Source organism: Pleurodeles waltl, chromosome 1_2 (assembly GCF_031143425.1).
Source record: "Pleurodeles waltl isolate 20211129_DDA chromosome 1_2, aPleWal1.hap1.20221129, whole genome shotgun sequence".
NCBI lineage: Eukaryota > Metazoa > Chordata > Amphibia > Caudata > Salamandridae > Pleurodeles > Pleurodeles waltl.
In genome coordinates, this window is record NC_090437.1 from 176,478,902 (window position 1) to 176,496,765 (window position 17,864).

General features: G+C 40.6%; 2 protein-coding genes across 3 annotated transcripts in view; one reads left to right on the forward strand and one right to left on the reverse strand.

The window, feature by feature from the left end:
* SMIM18 (small integral membrane protein 18) overlaps positions 1 to 16,595 on the forward strand; it is a 45,299-nt gene extending 28,704 nt beyond the window's left edge. Inside the window, exon 2 of the mRNA XM_069237403.1 lies at positions 15,637 to 16,595. Within this exon, the coding sequence (XP_069093504.1) occupies positions 15,666 to 15,956 (291 nt within the window). The 5' untranslated portion in view covers positions 15,637 to 15,665 and the 3' untranslated portion in view covers positions 15,957 to 16,595. The remainder of the gene's footprint in view (positions 1 to 15,636) is intronic.
* GTF2E2 (general transcription factor IIE subunit 2) overlaps positions 1 to 17,864 on the reverse strand; it is a 226,490-nt gene that overhangs the window by 171,161 nt on the left and 37,465 nt on the right. The window lies entirely within an intron of this gene.

Below are 17,864 nucleotides of genomic sequence, written 5' to 3' on the forward strand. Positions count from 1 at the left end.
GCCCCATGCAGTGTCACCTGTTTACAAGTCAATGAAAGGTCAAGCGAAGATTCACATTCACTTCCACTAAGAAACACTTCTTTCTCCTTACTCATACATCTGTAATCGAAAGGCACATTCTACAACTGGTGAATTAAATTCTCCCTCAAAGCTTCATATCTGGATAATGGATAATGTTTCAAACACGATGCCAATTGAAGCATTGAAATTGACAATGATATCACCCCATGAATCAACCACACTACTGGCAGTGTCTCAGCTATTGTAAAATGCATCTTTTCCAATGTTCAATTTTTAACATTGGATAAGTGGTGTCTTTCTTGGTCATTAATTGTGCTCTATATGTTAAATTAAAAGGCAAAAACAATTGAGTTGTGTTCAGGTGCTTCCATGGCACGTGGTTTTGATTTTAAAACCTGTAGCATCCAGTGCAACTGCATACTCTATCTGAGCTGACTATGCCTACGGTATAAAAAATACACGTCATGTTGTATAATATAAGTCAGAATTCATACAATGTTATTCAACATGTAGATACTAGTGGATAATGTATTCATTCCATTATCAACAACAGCCAATGATTTTTCCAAATCAGCCTGATCAGCCTGATCAATTTGCCTTAAAAGAGCAGCAGCTTACAGATAATCATGATTTCCTAAAATATCTATCACAAGTACAATGGCACACAGCAAGGACTAATATGTTGGCCAACATAGTTTTTACCTAGGGTTTTTTTTCCTTTCTTACTATTGGTTGTCCCAGCTGGGACCTTTAAGCTATTAGTACAGTTTATTATACAGTGATGCTAGGCAGGTACACTAGTTGTCACAGAAAGTGGCCATTGATGTAAACACTACTGTGCATATACTACAACCTCCAAATGTTGTTTCTCCTCACTACGCTAGGCTTGTAAATAGGTGAATAATGCACTAACCAAACCATGTTCTACGTTTTAAATCGACTTCACAATGCAAATTACATGCTGGTTATGCACGTTTAGCACTGCACAGAATACTCTCATGCGAAATGTTAAATATTGTACACTGTACTTTTAATGTTTGTACTTAATGTTCAAAAGAGAAAATAAATAAACAGAGTTAAACAGAGAAAAAAACAGCAGCTTCCATCTAGGAAAACTTCCTAGATAGCATATCTTTTAGAACATGGTGACCTAGGCCTTAACAAGAAATCTTGCAAGTCCGTGTCATCAAAAAAGGGAGAAAGATGTTCTTTTACTACAGACAAAGTGGAATGTTGTAACCATTGCTGGCATAACTTTCCTATGCTGTAATTAGTAACCAAACCTGAGTGTTGGGAATGGATATAATAAGGGTCCGTGAGTCTGCTTGCCTGAAAACCCTTTGAAGAGTTAAAAAAAATGTACATTGCAACTAGGTGTGTCTATTGGCCATACTAGCCACCCATCTGGACCTGAAAGTGTACAGATGTATGTAAAATTCTGTACCACACTAATGAGCTGTTCTGTGCAATTTACAGTGTGTTGACAATTATAAAAAGGTGCAATAGAAGTAATACAGCACAAAATTGATTTCTTTAATTTTTGCTGGACCCAAGCAAGTAGTTTGCTGCACTGCTTCATTCAGGAAAATCATCTGTATTGGAATCAAAAAAGCTCTAAACAAGGCATTTGTGCCCTATACTTGGCAGTGTTTTCTCCCACAAATGGATTTTAAATCAATAGTTTCCTTCCAATCGTCATAGCCTTTCATGCCCAGTTGGGAAATGAATGAGTCCAAATAAATTAATTTTGCTTAGATCAGCATAATTATTTTTGCTTTTGAAGGGGTAACACTGGAACACAGGTGTTATGACCAGAAAAATATGAAAAACGTGTCCAAATATGTTTTGGAGCTACCCACTGGTAGAGTCGGGCAATGTTCTCACTGTTTGTAATTGAAAACTCTATGTGGAGTACTAGCTCTATTTAAATAGTGATGGACGTAGTGATGGCAACAAAACATTTCACTATAATTAGCAGAATTCATGTATGAGTCCTCAATTTCAAATACTGTATAATATTTAAGCTCAGAGAGCATAGATTTTACAGTTTTTACATCCCAATCATCGGAAATAGAAACTGAGGTAATCATGTTGTCCATGGCTATCTTAAATACACAAGAAATCTGCAGAGTTTCTGTAAGACCAAAAATATCATATGGGACCTTACCCAAACAATTCCATCAGGGACTAGGAAAAGCAGAAATGTGCAGGGGAAGCGCGTTCAGTAGTGCGTCCGGGGCAGGAGCCCTTTAAATTTCTTCAAGCGCTCCCGCCGTCGCGGGAAGCGCGTTCAGTGGTGCGTCCGGGGCAGGAGCCCTTTAAATTTCTTCAAGCGCTCCCGCCGTTGCGGGAAGCGCGTTCAGTGGTGCGTCCGGGGCAGGAGCCCTTTAAATTTCTTCAAGCGTTCCCGCCGTCGCAGGACGCGCGCGGGCGGCGCCCGGGCCAAGGGCGGGCCCGTCCTTGCCCGTCATTGCCAGGAAGAGGCAGGGCAGGGCCACCCCCCTAACTTTCATAACAAGACGCTCGGTTTAGGCAGCTCACAAGTAGCTGGCCGCCTGAAGGTACTGTGTCAATACCTACCCCTAAAAAAAAAAAAAGGTCCTTTTATAGAGGGCCTTAGGACGGAACTCACCCTTTCCCAGCATAGTGCTTCTCTCATTATTACCTGCTAGATTTGAAGTGGGGCCGGGCCGGGTCGTTGCCTCTCTACTTTATTGCATGAAGTTTACTTGTAATTTTTGAGTGTAAAAACCTTTATTTAAATACTTGTCATATTCATTGTCAGTATCTATCATTTAGGCTTACCCCCACTAGACCTACTTTTATTCTTGTCCATAAATACATATTTGTGCTCTGGTTTCATTAGAGCTGAAGTATCATATAGGTGGCCCAAAGCATGGGAAAACGTAAGGCATCAGAACCCCCAAGGGGGAAAGAGAAAACTACAAAAAAACTCAGGAATGCGGGCGAGAATTGCACTATAGACGAAATTGATGATCTTATTGAGGAGGTAGAGTCATTATTATGTAGTAGGGCCACTGTCCGGGAGGGACCTGATAAAAAGATTACCTCTTACTACACAAAAAAAGTTGAACTAGAGGAAGATTTAGTGACCGAGACTATTAGTCAGCAAGAGGGGGAGGTTTCACCCGATATTAGGATTGGTAGCCCTAAGGATGCTACAACTCGATCCAGACATCCATGCACCATAGATAGTACTAGGAAGAAGGGCCACAAGCAGGAGTGTGAAGTTGTATGTTCCAATAAATACGCAGTCTTGGCAGAACTTGATAGTAATAAAGTACAGAATACACAAGAGGGGGAATTGCTGAATGAGATATACCCAACTATTCCAATTGTACAGTTACCTAGAGAGAGGATCTCTCCATGCAACTTAGAACCAATGAATCCTCCAAAACATAAAACAAGAACTATAGCAGACCTCTATGACCTACTCTCTGGATTAATACAGGAAGTTAAGGACCTGAAACTTGAAGTAAGAACCCTATCAGATATTGTGGAAAGGAGGGGGGTAGGGGTACCCACAAAGCTCAGTGCGAAAAGGAGACCCCCCTTATATCATTTCAGCCACAAGGCAGAGCCACACGTTCTCAAAATTTAAATACTAACCCCATCCCTACCCCAGCTATAGCCAAGATCTTACAGCAACCGCAGGGATATACGAGAGGGGTAAACAGGGAAAATACTGGTCCACGCAATTACCCTAGAAGTAATGCTAGTGATCTATGGCAAAAAATAGGGAATCCACGAAGAGAATCCCGCTTGGTAAAAGGGCCCCAAAAGGGGAATGTGGAGCTTACTCAGATCACCCATCCCCAAGCATCTCATGACCGTAACCATTATACTACATGGAATCGACATTCTGTGGGGGATAGGTTTCCTATTAGGAGCAATGTTGTTTATCTGTTAAATGTTCCAAAATTGGCCATAGATAGTAGTGAAGACGAAGATTCCCTAAAGAATAAGCTTACACATTGGATTAGGACTAAAAGACACTGTCTATCCATAATTCATTCAGATATAAAGAGGGCAGAAAGAATCTCAGGAGGGATGGGACAACATGATGTTATTGCATTAACATTTAAGGATGGAAGCTTATCCAGAGGCCTGATTGACATGGAACAGAGAACCGCCGCCCCCACGATCAATGCCATGAGGTTCAGTTCGGATCCTTACATTACCAAACGCCTAGTCCCGAGGCCAAAGTATAATGTCATGGAGGGATCGCAAAGGAGAAACTGCGATTCCAATCTTGAAAGAGTAGATTGACTACTCCAGATCGATCAGGCACAAGTGGGACTAATTGGGGACCCAATAGTAGGAGAGCCCCTCATAGGGTCTGATCCTCATGTTACAGGGGCAGGGATTATAGTGGAGTCTTTGCCCCGTAGGAAAGACTCGGCAGCATATTTGAGCCCTACTTCTAATGTTACTACCCCAAACGGGAGGGGTCCTATCACTATGATCTCCTGGAATGTAGCAGGCTTAAAAAATAAGCTTACAGACCCGGAATGGCAGGACTATATTGATCAATACCATGTCTGTCTCTTCCAAGAGACTTGGCTTAAAGACCCGCCGTATAAGCTAGGATACAAAACCTACTTTATTAGTGCAATTTCAGCTGCTAGAGGGAGACCGTCTGGGGGACTGGTTGTTTGGGTGAAAATCTCACTAAATGTTGAGATACGTATGCAAGCCACAGAGTCAGATGACATTTTATGGTTGGTAATGGGGGGAAAAAATAAGATAATATCCCACTTGTTCAATGTATATATAAGACCTAGAAGGACAAACTTGGAGTCGCCTGAAATAACTATTAGACGACCTGCTTAAAAAGATCCCAGGAGGAGAGACAATTATGATAGGGGGTGACCTTAATTGTAATTATGAACCCATAACTGGTTTTGAACATTTAGCAGAAGAAGAAGATCGAGCCAGAGCAATCCCTTATTTAACAATAGAAAAAACTGTCCCAGGCACAGTGGCTGCATTGCAACTTATGGGCCTTACATTAAAACATGGACTGAGGGCATGTAATGGTAGAGTGGGTGAAGGAGGCCTTAATTTGGATACCTTCCAGAGAGGCAACTCTACCTCGAAAATAGATTATATTTTACATAGTATAAGTACATGGGGAAGATTAATGACTTTTAAAATAGATAAAAGAAGGGAAAGCGACCACTTCCCGTTAATAATTGAACTTAGCGCCCACCTCCTAGATTTGGATTTGGAATATGTAGAACATAATAAGGTGGAGTTACAACCCTTCCTCAGTAACAACAGACGGGATATAAAATGGCCTGCAATAATAGGCAATCTGGAAACTATGACAAATATTTACCATACATATTCTAAACTCCTAGACCCTTATGTTGAAAATGAACTTACTGATATCCCCATCACAGCCATCCACCAATCAATGAGTATTGCACTAAGACCCTTCCTGACCAAACAGCCACGGTACAAGCCCAAAAAGGAGAAGGTGCAGATCACCCCAAGCAGCCCATGGTACACTACCAAATGTAGGGAGAGGAAAAGAGAGCTGATAGAGGCTCTAAAGCAAAAGAACCAATTGGCCATACAGCAGGCAAGGGCCAGTTATAAGAAAATACTGGCAACTGCCCAAAGTAACTGGGAGGATCAAAAATGGCAAGATCTCCTGGAAGCAGCAAAAACCAGTGATGCTAGGATCTTCTGGAAAATAGTTACCCATGGTAGCAAAGAGGGGAAAATTTCTACTGATCATCATATAGATCCCAATACATGGGTTAACTATTTTACACACCTTTATTCTGATCCCCCCAGCCTTGATTTCTATCCCTCAAGCCATAAAACATTAGCCACCCAGGGCATCTTACCCGAGTTACAATTTAGCCTGGAGGAGACGGTGAACACCATTGAAGCAATCAAGCTGGGGAAAGCCCCCGGTTTGGACAAGATCCCGGGGGACCTGTTTAAACATAGTTTAGAAATTTGGGCACCTTATCTAAATCTTTTAAGTAACGCTATATTAAGGGGAGGTCTTGTGCCCGAGACATGGAAAGGGGCAGAAATAATCCCAGTCTTCAAAAAAGGTTCCAGGGATGAACCAGGGAACTATAGACCTATCAGCCTCATAGATGTCACGCAAAAAGTATATGCAAGACAGCTGCTGAATAGGATTAACAGCTGGATAGATGGAAACAGCATACTGACTATATATCAAGCTGGCTTTAGACAGCAGACGAGCACAGTCGATAAGGCCTTTAGGCTATTGACGTTAATGTGGAAATATACTAGACTAACGAAAGGCCATCTCTACATCGCATTTGTGGACCTGCGCGCAGCCTTTGATCTAGTGCCAAGAGACTCCTTATGGGCTGCTCTAGGGAAACAGGGTATGCCAGGGAACCTCTTGAGCCAGCTAGAGAGACTACATGAAAATACATTTGCAAAGGTTCGGTGGGGGCCAAAGGGAGAGTTGACAGACCCAATACCTATTAAGAGGGGGGTGAGACAGGGTTGTGTGCTTGCCCCAACCCTCTTCTCACTATACATTAATGATCTGGTTCAATATCTGAAGCAAAGCAACCATGACGCACCAAGATTGAACGGTGATCCTGTCCCCGCCCTCCTCTTTGCAGATGATACCATCCTATTATCTCAAACTCCCATGGGCTTGCAAACTCTATTAGATAAATTTAGCGAGTACTGCAGCCTGAAGGGATTAGAAATCAATACAAACAAGACCAAATACCTGACTGTTAACCCTCATAAAGCACTTAAGAGAAACATTCGGATTAGAGGGCAGGCATTGGAACGAGTAACAAATTTCAATTATCTAGGGATACTCCTTGATGCTAAATTGTCATGGGCACCGCATGTTAACAAAGCTGCTATTTCCTTAGCGCATAGCTCCATGGCAATTAGCAAAAATTATAAATGTTCAAGGTCTAGTATTGTTTCACCAGTATTTGAGATCTATAGGTGCAAAGCACAGGCTGCTGCCCTATATGGTGCTGAACTCTGGGGATTCACAAACCTAACCCCATTGGTTACCCAGGAAAATAATTTTATGAGGGGGGTACTGGGTCTCCCTCCATCTACTCCACTGATTCCTTTAACCTATGATATTAACATGAAACAAATAGGTAAATTGGCAGCCTTGAGGCCCTTGCTCTACTGGTGTAGACTCTGGTCTACCCCTGAATTAATCCATTATAGGCAAGCGCTAATTGAGATTATAGACTTGGACAAGGCAATTTCCCTTCCGTGGCTCCATTATATAAGACAATGCTTTTACACTCTTGGCCTAAAATTTTACTGGGAAGAACCACATACACTAACAAAACAATCTAAGATTCAACTAAAACAAGTATTTTGGGACTTTACCTTAAACAGCCCTCTCTACAGCAAGGATCTAGGCAGACTTACTTTAAGTTTCCTGGACATTAAACCATTACCGTATGCTGAGGAATGGATAGATACTATCCAACCTAGACGAGCAAAAGTTTTATTCATGAAGCTTCGATATGGGACTCTCCAGGTTAAGGCTTTCACTTCTAAATGGGGCCCCTTCAATGGGAGAAGACAAGAGGTGATTTGTGGGCTGTGTAATATGGAGACTCCTGAAACGACGGACCATGTCCTTTTAAACTGCAATGTCTATGATAAACCAAGGAGGAAATGGCTTCGACCGATTTGCAGGAACGTTGGAATCAGGAACTATAATGAAGCAGCAAGATTCTTGAGATCTAGTACGATACCATATGTTGTTTTTGGTTTAAGCCGGTTTTTACTAGCAATTTCATTTATCAGAGACAAGGCGGGCCTAAGGCTCTAGGATTCAGTTATCTATTCATTTTATTTTAAATAGTCCTCACCTACCAAAGCAAAATAAGTCCCTGATGGCACTGGAGGCAAATTCTAAGGGCTTTATAAAAATGTAATACTGTAATTGATTCTTATTTATAGCTTTTAAGATTAATATTTGCTTTTATCCAGACAGTTGGTTTTAGTAGCTAAATGAATATTAATTGTTGTTGGAATAATGTGTCTTTTGTAATACTTGATTGTTTGCCTCTTTTTGGCCTTTAGCCGAATATAGGCATGTATGGGAAAAAGAAATCGTTGGGCATTAGAGATTCTCACTCAGCTCTTAAAAACTAGCAAAATAAGACCACATGTGATGGTGGTAGGCACATTGCCAAGATTCTTAGAGGCACTTTGGTATGCTAGGGACAAATGTCTTACAAAAGAAGCACGAAATTCTATTTTTACAATGGTCATTATTTGTGCGTACCTATAGTTCAAGAGACCAAGTGAACTTTCTTGCAAGTACACAGCCATTCCTATTAACAGTCAGATATCAATCCCATTTGTTTTGTGCACACAGATTGTATTTATGGTGATTCTATAATATTCTTGGTGTTTTGTAAAGTGATGTGTACTGTGTATTTCTACAATGTTTTAATCGATCAATTGCTTATTCTTTTCTTTTATCTAATTGTATTGTATGACCTTGGGGGAGTCCTGGATTTTATTTTCTTAATCTCATGATGGGTTTGGTTTTACTGTTTTTATCAAATTGCTTTTGTTTTCTTTTAGAAATGTATGAATTGTGTCGGTATGCTTTTATGGTATTGTCTTACCGAAATAAAGCTGAAATTGAAAATTGAAATGTGCACAAGGAACAGGTCTCTTCACAATTTATGTGAAGATAAATGAGGTTTCCACACTTCAGCTACCAGTTCCATAGCAGAGTGTTCTGGGAGATAATGTCCCATTTATGAGAGAAAAAGAAAACTGGCATAAATCCAATCCGGGAAGTGTGGGCAGAGCAATGAAATGGTATTCCAAATATAAGGCCACAGAGGAATCAGATAACTATGTTTCAACCAGTGAAGATCACATTCATCATGTAGTTAAATATGTGAGGAATCAGCAGAGAAGCCATCGTCCAAAAAAACAGAAACAGTCTGTGAGAAAACAGGGGCCTTATTGGTGAAAGACAACTGGTAGACACCTCCAAAAGTGTTTTATCATGGACAGCTCTGTTGTTCGAAGTAACAGTAGAAAGTTCTAGACTTGCATCTGATGCATGCTTTGTGTTCACAGCGGTAACAGGAATAAACAAAAGTTAATTCTCCGTTCTCCCCAACCAAGGGGAAATACTATTAGAATTATTCAATACATGCAGAGGTAGCTCCTGTATGATAGTAAGAGGGGTTCAGGAACCACCAAGGAGTCTTAGTAACCTCTGTGTAGAATGGGCCACATGATGCAATTTTACTTGACCAATTAAGACAAATTGTTTGTCTTTACAAAAAGCCAGCAGTGGCAAAATCACGGTCCTGGTACCTTGAATGCTAAGAACTGGCACTGGTGCATGGTAAGATGGGCCAAATTCCTTCTTCACTGCAATCTTCTCTCAAACTAGATCCCCAAATTTTGGAATCCAGTTGTAAGTTGCTGATAGCTCGCACACATCTTCAGTGGCAGGATGTTTGGAAAGTCATTTGAGTGCTCATCTCGGAAGCCTTGTGGTTCCTAAAAGATAGCAAAACTTGCATTTATGTCAAAAGGCATATCTGCCACCACTGTGCCAGAACTGTTGAGATCAGGAATATCTGGATGCCAAAGAGTACTTCATAGGGGGTCTGGCCATCCAAAGATCATCATCTAGGCAGGTTACTTAATGTTCTCTGGACTCCATACAAGTGATGAATCCAACTAGGACCTGAGCCTATTACTCTACTTATTAAGGATTGCTTTAAGTCACTGTTCGTCCTCTCCACAATTGAATTTCCCTCAGGAAGATAGAGATGAATAATGCAAAGTAACACAGTAGGTTTCAATAGTAAGCCTGTAAGCATTAGCGGCGAAAAGCAAGGCCCTGGTCCGAATGGAATGCAGCTACTGCATATGTCCCCACAAAGACTTGCAAATCTTTAATAACAGTTTGAGCGCCAGCCAATCATTGTGGCCACTACCATAGGAATCTGGAGCCAGAATCTACAGCAAGTAGAGTACATTTAAACACACCATCTAAATTAGTGGTCCATAATGAGAAAGATACATGCACTGAAGCAGGTTTTTTAAAACTAGGAGGTATCTGCGGTGGGCGAGCAATGGTGGAACCTTTTATCTGTTAACAAATGTCACAGCTCAGGACATATTGTTTTGTCTGCTTGTACAGAACATGCCACCAGTAGCGCTTCTGTAGTAGAGAAACTGTGGCGACCACGCCTGATGGCCACATGCAGATTCCACGACCTCATGAAACTGTGGCCACCACACCTGATGGCCACATGTAGATGCTACACCCTCATGAGCAGTTAGTATTAGTTCTAGCCTGCGGTCCTGGTTGGGTATCATACTATCATCAACCCCAGGGATGATAGCAAAAGGAATGTTTCGGGCACTCAAGTGATAGGAATATTTTGCTGGATATTTTTTAGGTAAGGGGTGGTGTTGCGCGAAGTAGTGACTGCACCCATAATATCTTTATCCACCATTGACTGTGAACAAGTAATAGCAGCTACAGTTGCAGTCTTAACTGCAGATTTGGCAGCTTCATCAGCCAATGACTTCCGTACAGCGTGTATTCAAACACGCTTGTGACTCAATGTGTTTATCACATGAGCCTGTGGCAAACCATTTTTAAGTTGTGCCACCTTTCCCCAAAGCGGTTTATGCTTGATAGTATCCCTCTTACAGTCTCTGAAAACTTTCAGGTGCCAATAACTTAAGTTTTCAATAAAAGATTGTATACAATAATACAAATCACACACAATGTGTGGGGAATTTTGGATCCATATTGTCTAGTGCCAGAATTAAGGCTTTCAGTTCAACCAGTTGCACAGTACAATCCCCTAAGGACTGGGTAAATGTGTTTTGCCAATGGAATTGTCCATCTTTCATGACACCATGTACTGCGGCACAGGCCTCCAAGTATTGGTGTTTGGGGTCTATAGCAGGCTAAGCTGAACCACCAGTATATATCACATATGTCTACTGTTCAAGAGACACTATCATTGGGCCCGGGGTATTCTGGTTTCATATTGAAGACATTTTTGAGTCTATAAAAGAGGGTCAAAGACAGTCTACATCAGTTGCTGTCAGGGAAGGGGCCCATTGTATCCATCTACAATGTAAGGCTTTTACATTAGGAACACAGGCCTTTGTGACGGCCCCTATGGGTGTAATGGGAGTAACCACAATTGTGTTTCTCCTGAGCCAAAGATCTTTCCTTTATGACAGCCATCTAAACTGCAGTTAAGTATTTTTTCAGTGGATGCAAAGCACATTTCACCATTAGAATATAAATGCAATTTATATGCAATGGGCACGATGTAACCCTCATTAAATGTGAAATGTAATCAGTGGAACCTAAAATTACACGGATTACCAAGTTTGTTTTATTGACATGTGTAACTTTCTAGATGTAAGCATGTCAGTCTGTAGTGATTTAAGAATTTGTGTATGTTCTGATGTCCAATGTGCACTGGAGAAATCAGGGAGGTTTAAATCATACAATGGTTTTATGCATTGTGCATAATCTTCCAAACTTCTACCAAATTTGAGAAAACCCAATAGTGATTGTAATTTCTAATGGTGTTTGGAGGCTGTAAGAGAGCACATTTCTCTATGAAATGGGGTTCAAGGTTTCTGCCTTATAACTGGTATTCTAAAAACAGGACACTGAGATTTACTTTTTGTTAATTACATTTGTAGCCATGCTCAGCAAATCCCAAGTCAATGTGATCTACTCTAGCTAAGTGTGTATTTAGGTGATAATGTATGAAATGTGTGTCTTTAAAATAGGACAATGCTTCTGGGTCAATATGTAGAAGTGACGTTACTCAGGCAGCAAACAGTTCTTATACCCTTGAGGGAGTCGACAAAAATCGATGCTGTAAGCCTAGCTCGGAGAATGCTGTAAGATCTGTTTTCAGGTGCTATATTTTGACAGAAAAAAAAATGGAAATATCCAGGGTTGTTTTACACTTTTTATGGACAATATTGTTCATTAAACCGCACTGTGTGCGTTCTGAATTGAAAATGTGCAGGTATGACTGTTAAATGACAAATTTAAGAATATGCAGTAGCAATGATCTGATTTAGCTACTGTGAATAAAGGGTTATTCATAGGAGATACACAGAGTTCAGTCACTCCCTGGTACTCTAGTTGTGAGAGAATTTCCCTCACAGGAGCTTTTGCTTCATGTTTTAATGGCTACTGTGGTTGCCCTTGCGGGCTGGACCTTATGGGTATAATGTGATAAGGCAAATCCTTATTCTGGCCTACCTGATTGTGGTATAATGTCGGGGCTTGTGCACAAGCCCATTCTGCGACATACGCTTGTTTAACCTCTTCAGGGACAAGAACGGAAAAATAAATTTTTACATCTTCTTCCTGCGGGAGTGTTCTAACAAACGCTGGCGGCCAATCGACCTCAGCCAACAGAATGTCATAGCTAAGTGTTACATTTTCCAATAATATTATTTTAATAGGGCACGTTATGTCACCCTTAATTTTTTATATTTAACTTGCACAATCTGTCAGGAGGGCTGAGCAGCTGATCTGGGTTTTCTACTTCAAATAAGTCATCAGTTACTTTCGCATCCAGAAACTCTTGAAGATTCTGGTGAACTATTGTGACCTCTGCCACACTGTCCAACAGTGTCACTGTCCACGTCTTGTTTTGAAGGAGCGTTCTCAATATGTGTGGCATGTTTAGCTGAAATACCCGCCATGTTCTTCTTGTCGGATTGGGGTTATGTGTTGTGGAAGTTTCTCTTCTTTTTGCCTGCGATCTGATCGCCCCATCTCACTGATTGTATATCCGATGAGTCCTGAAAGGAACAAGAAGTATATGTATCAGTTTACTGATACAGATCAGGCTGTTCAATTGCACCATGGTCAAACATGTTATAACATGTTATTTGAAGACTCCATTTGTGAAGATCCAGCCCTTGATTTTTTTATTATTATTTTTTTTATTTTTTAGAATACTCAGGTGCTTGGTTGGTATTGTCCTATGCAGAACTACCTTTAAGCTGTGGTTTATTTGGTATGGCTCCCAAGTTATCTCGACCTATAGACATATTGGTGTTAGCAATCATTTTTGGAAAATTCGTACTCTTGGTCTGCCACTGCGAACTGTGCAAGTCGCTGGCGTATTGCCAGTGCTGCTGTTTCCCCTTTAATATTAATTATTATTATTGAGGAGACAGTAGCAAATTTGCCAATTAATTTCATCCCCAAATTCAGGGCAGGGGCAGTCCCGTATTCATTTTGAATATGCTTTACCAAAACAGCAAGCGATGTTTGATCATGTGTTATGGTATATATTGCAGCAAAGACTGTACCCCAAGTGGCGCCGTCGTCTATAGGGGGACCATTTCAAGTGGTAAGCACATAGTGAGAATTCAGTGTTTGTCCTGGGGTCCTGTATGGGGAAACACGGCTTCAAGCTGGTTTGTTTTTTGTGCAATCCAGAATGAAATCTCCTCCCGTCTGGTGGGTATTTTACCCATAACTGAATTACCATCTATATAGTCTAACTAGACCTGTATATAGAGTATGTAAATCACCTCCATTTAGCAGTGCTAAATTTGGATATGGTGTGCAGCTGACTAAGACTGGTCATGTTGCTCTTGCTCAGGGGACCCAGTCTAATGTTTTTTAACACATGTGGAAGGGCACCTTCGAAAAGGTCTAGATGTTCCTCATATGTTAATGCTATTTCTAAATTATTATAAGCTCCGTATTGGCATTGTGTGGCAGCTTCAGTGTAAATTTGAAATGTCAGAGTGTTAGAATCGATTATAGGAAAAGTGACCCATGAGTAAAATACTTCAGTTTTATAAGCTTTGTGTGCCTCAACCACAATGCAAACATCTCCACACCCAACAGTTAGCCCATGTAATGTTAAATGTGCTTTAATAGCATGTCTGCAATGAACAGGAATGTTAATAACTTGCACCATATTAATGAATGGATTTCAGAGAGGAAAATACTATAGTGGGGTATCCTTTCAAATTTTCAATCTTGAACAACCTACAGGCAAAAATAGGTACTTCCTATAATGCTTAGGAGGATTAATCCATTTCACCACGGATTTTTCCATTTTAAATGTGAATGGGGGACCCTGGGCACAAACAAGAACTACACAGAAGACATGTTATACAAGTACCTGACCTAGAACATTGTGGTACCATTTTATATGGTTCCCACAAGAAGTAGGGCTGCGTATTAGGGCAAAAAAAACCTTAAGAATGTAAGAACTGAATTGGTCTACACAATCAGGAAATGTCGGACCAGTTCCTAGCTAATTCACAGTGCCTCACCTGAACCCCTAACCTTTCCAGGATAACAGATGAATATGGCAACCTCGAACATGATCACTCCGATTCCCAAGGAAATTTTGGAAACAGATCTTACCCTTTCATTATTTACTTATACATGCCCAGGGCAAACACAAGAAAGGTACAAATAAAGGTTTTCAAATATTTCCTGAAATAATTGTATTCTTGCATTGAGAGAATGAGCTGCGATCATTAAGCAGATGAAACAAAGCATTCTAACCAGCATTACCAACATGGTGAATAGAATAAATAATACAACCATGGCAATCTTATTTGTATGTTTTCTTAGCTATCACTACCTACATTCCCAGAGCACAGCGGGTGTACTCGCTGCCAGATTTCGAAGCAAGGCCTGAGACCCCCATAACTGGATAGCTAAGGCAGTAAGCCGGTCTAGAATAGAGTTGGCGATCCTTATTTGCAAGATGAAAGGTCAGCAGAGCTGCATATTGAACACAGGATCTGTTCCAAGGCAATCACTGCTAGAGTGCTCCTCTGACTCAGTGTGGTTTTGAATATATAAACAATGCACTGCCCTACCTATGTTAGTGGTGGAGTGGTCTAAGATTCAGAAGCTGTTTGCAAATGGACAACGCAAGTACTACGATATCTTGCTCTATGTTCCTAGCCTTGTACAGGCTGTACTGATAAATGGCGAGGTATGCCATAGTTGGCTATCAAGGTCCCTCAATGGTTTTTGTCGATGTCCCCGGGTGGTTCCACTTACATATTTGCTCAGTGACCAGGAAGGTTTGGTCAAAAACATTAGGAATGGAGATGGTAGCCACAATGAGGCATCACATCATCTTTATTCCTCTTCTACAGTTGTACGTCTTTTTTGGATTTCTTGGAGAGTCAGGGACTTGTGTGTATTCATGTTTTTTGGTGAAGTATCAAGTGTGTCTGCATGTGTTAAAGAGCTATACAGGGAAGCGCTGAGCTATCTTTACCTGAAGCAGTGCATCAAATACCAGCATGCTTCATAGGAAACCCCTCCTGAAGGCAGTCACTAATTTATCAGCTCAAATAGCTGTCTTTATCAACTAATTTGGCTTAGTGACATTAAGCAAAAAGACTAGAAATTAGAAATGTAGTACAACACACTGTGGTATACTATCTTACAGATGGTTCATTAACCTTGTAAAATAGTCAGCGTACCTCAAGCTGTTAAAAGTAATCAATTTTTTTAAACACTTGAGCAATGTCATATCACTTCACAGTTTTTCATATTTCTTTCTGCAGCTCTTGCTTCAAGACCAAATCTCAGCACCATGGCATCTCTGAGCTCCTGGAAGAACGGAACGGCCACCATCATTCAACAAGTGGAATCGCAGATACAAAAAATCTACCCCTTCCATGACAACTGGAACATTGCCTGCTTTGTGATTCTTATTCTGTTCATCTTTACTGTGATCTCGCTCATGCTGTTTGCTTTCCTTTATGAGCTGCTTGACTGCTGCTGCTGTGATAAAAACAAAACAGTGAAGGATCTAAAGAACGAACCCAACCCTGTGAGGGCCATGATGCAGAGCATGAGAAAGCGCAACACAGAGGTGGTGTAGGACACTTGATGCCACCCACAAACAAGACACTGGTATATATGTCCATATATTACAGGGCAGGACAAATGCCTTCTTGTTAAAGCCTTAAGCAGCATAACATTGTATGCCGTCTTGTAGCATCTGTCAATCTGAATGGCTTCCAAAGAAAAATAAATATAAAAAATGAATACCAACTGAATCAATCATCTGTTTTTAACACCCCGATTAAATTATCATTTTAGCTTTATATCAGTGTCCCCCCGTTGTCAATGAAGTGAATCCACTCCAAGTAAATGAAGACAAAAACTAAAGATCTTGTGTTAATGTGTGAAAAAATGCCCTTACAGTAAAACAAAATACATATAATGTGCTTCAATACAAATGCAATTAACAGCAAAACAAAGCATTCTGACTAAGGTACACAACGCAAGAACCTCAGAGGATAAGAAAACGCAAGACTAGTGATAAAGATGCTTGGAATGAACATGGAGGCAATCTATGAATTAACAAAAAAAACCTGGAATCTCAATGGGTCACTTTTCCTGGGAACCATAAAATGACTCTTTCGGGCTGCACTAAGGGCACACCCATGGTCAAACCTAGAGTGCTCAATCAAGGTCTGCAATTATAGTGTGGCATACCACACATCTGTGGTGACAGGTGAGATGAAATTTAAAAAAAAACAGCAAAGGCTACCAATCAGGAAATTAGCTTGCCGAACAGCTGGTAAATTTGATGTCCAATCTATGACCTATGTTTGGACGTAAGTGCATTGTGCAATGCACTGGTTCGTGAGGAAATTGTTAAAGGCATAACAGCACACATCCCACTGTTTCCTAATCTGTATATTTTTATTTTTAACTTTAACTTAAATATGAGATGAAATTACTCTATTGGTGGTCTGATTCCAACACGTTTATCTAGTATAGACCAAAGAGTTAAACAAGTAACCAGTGATGTACAGATGCGGGTCTTCAGTAATAACTTTATTAGCCCAAGATTAGCCATAAAAGAGATACAAGTAATTTTTTTTAAACAACCAAAAAACACACACAGAACATCTACAAACAGCATGAAAACAATACAGTGCCAACCAAGAACAGCTAAAAATGAAATACAGTCATATCAGAAAGGCTAAGCTACTACCAAATACCCAACAATAGTGCCACCTTCAGTCGCTATGGTAAGTTCAGTTCATTATTGTCGATGTGAGTGGCAGCCCTTGCCCAGGAGGCTGGCCCTCCATTTAATTCCTGCATCTCACTGCTGCTTTGAGAAAGGAGCTGACCCTAAAACAAATATGGGGGCTGCTTAAAAGCTGAAATAACGCTTCCCTAAATTTGGGGTCTCCCGAATAATTTTTTTATAGGTTTAAGCAAAAACAGACAGAAATGGTCAGATACAACACGGGTTCAGCGGGTGCTAAAAACCTATAGTAATCTCACAGAGCTTTTACTCAGTTTGTTACATAGCAACTTCGATTGGCAAAGCTCCTAAAAGTGTTGTTTAACCTTCACCTTATCGTGCCTTTTTAAAATTGGGGGGGGATGGAAATCAGTGAACAATCCATATAAACCCACTGCATTTAAATTTTTGAAGATGTAGTCTAACCAGGACTAATTAAGGCAATCAATGAACACATCCCTGCATAAAGAGGTCTCAGGATTAATCCATACACTAACACACAGCAGCAGTGGTGGTGCTAATTTATCTTAACAGGTAATGTATTGTAAACTTAGCTAAGAGTGCATAATAAAATGTGACGGGGTGGGGGAGACAAATAACCGCATGCAAATTCGACTTTCCTCAGCATGAAGGGAGGTAACCTTATGATGACCCCAACCCCTGCTCCTAACAGAGTGACGGAGACGTACTAGATGTTATATATGTTTACAAGGGGGGAAATAGTCACTTTCCCACAGACCAAGG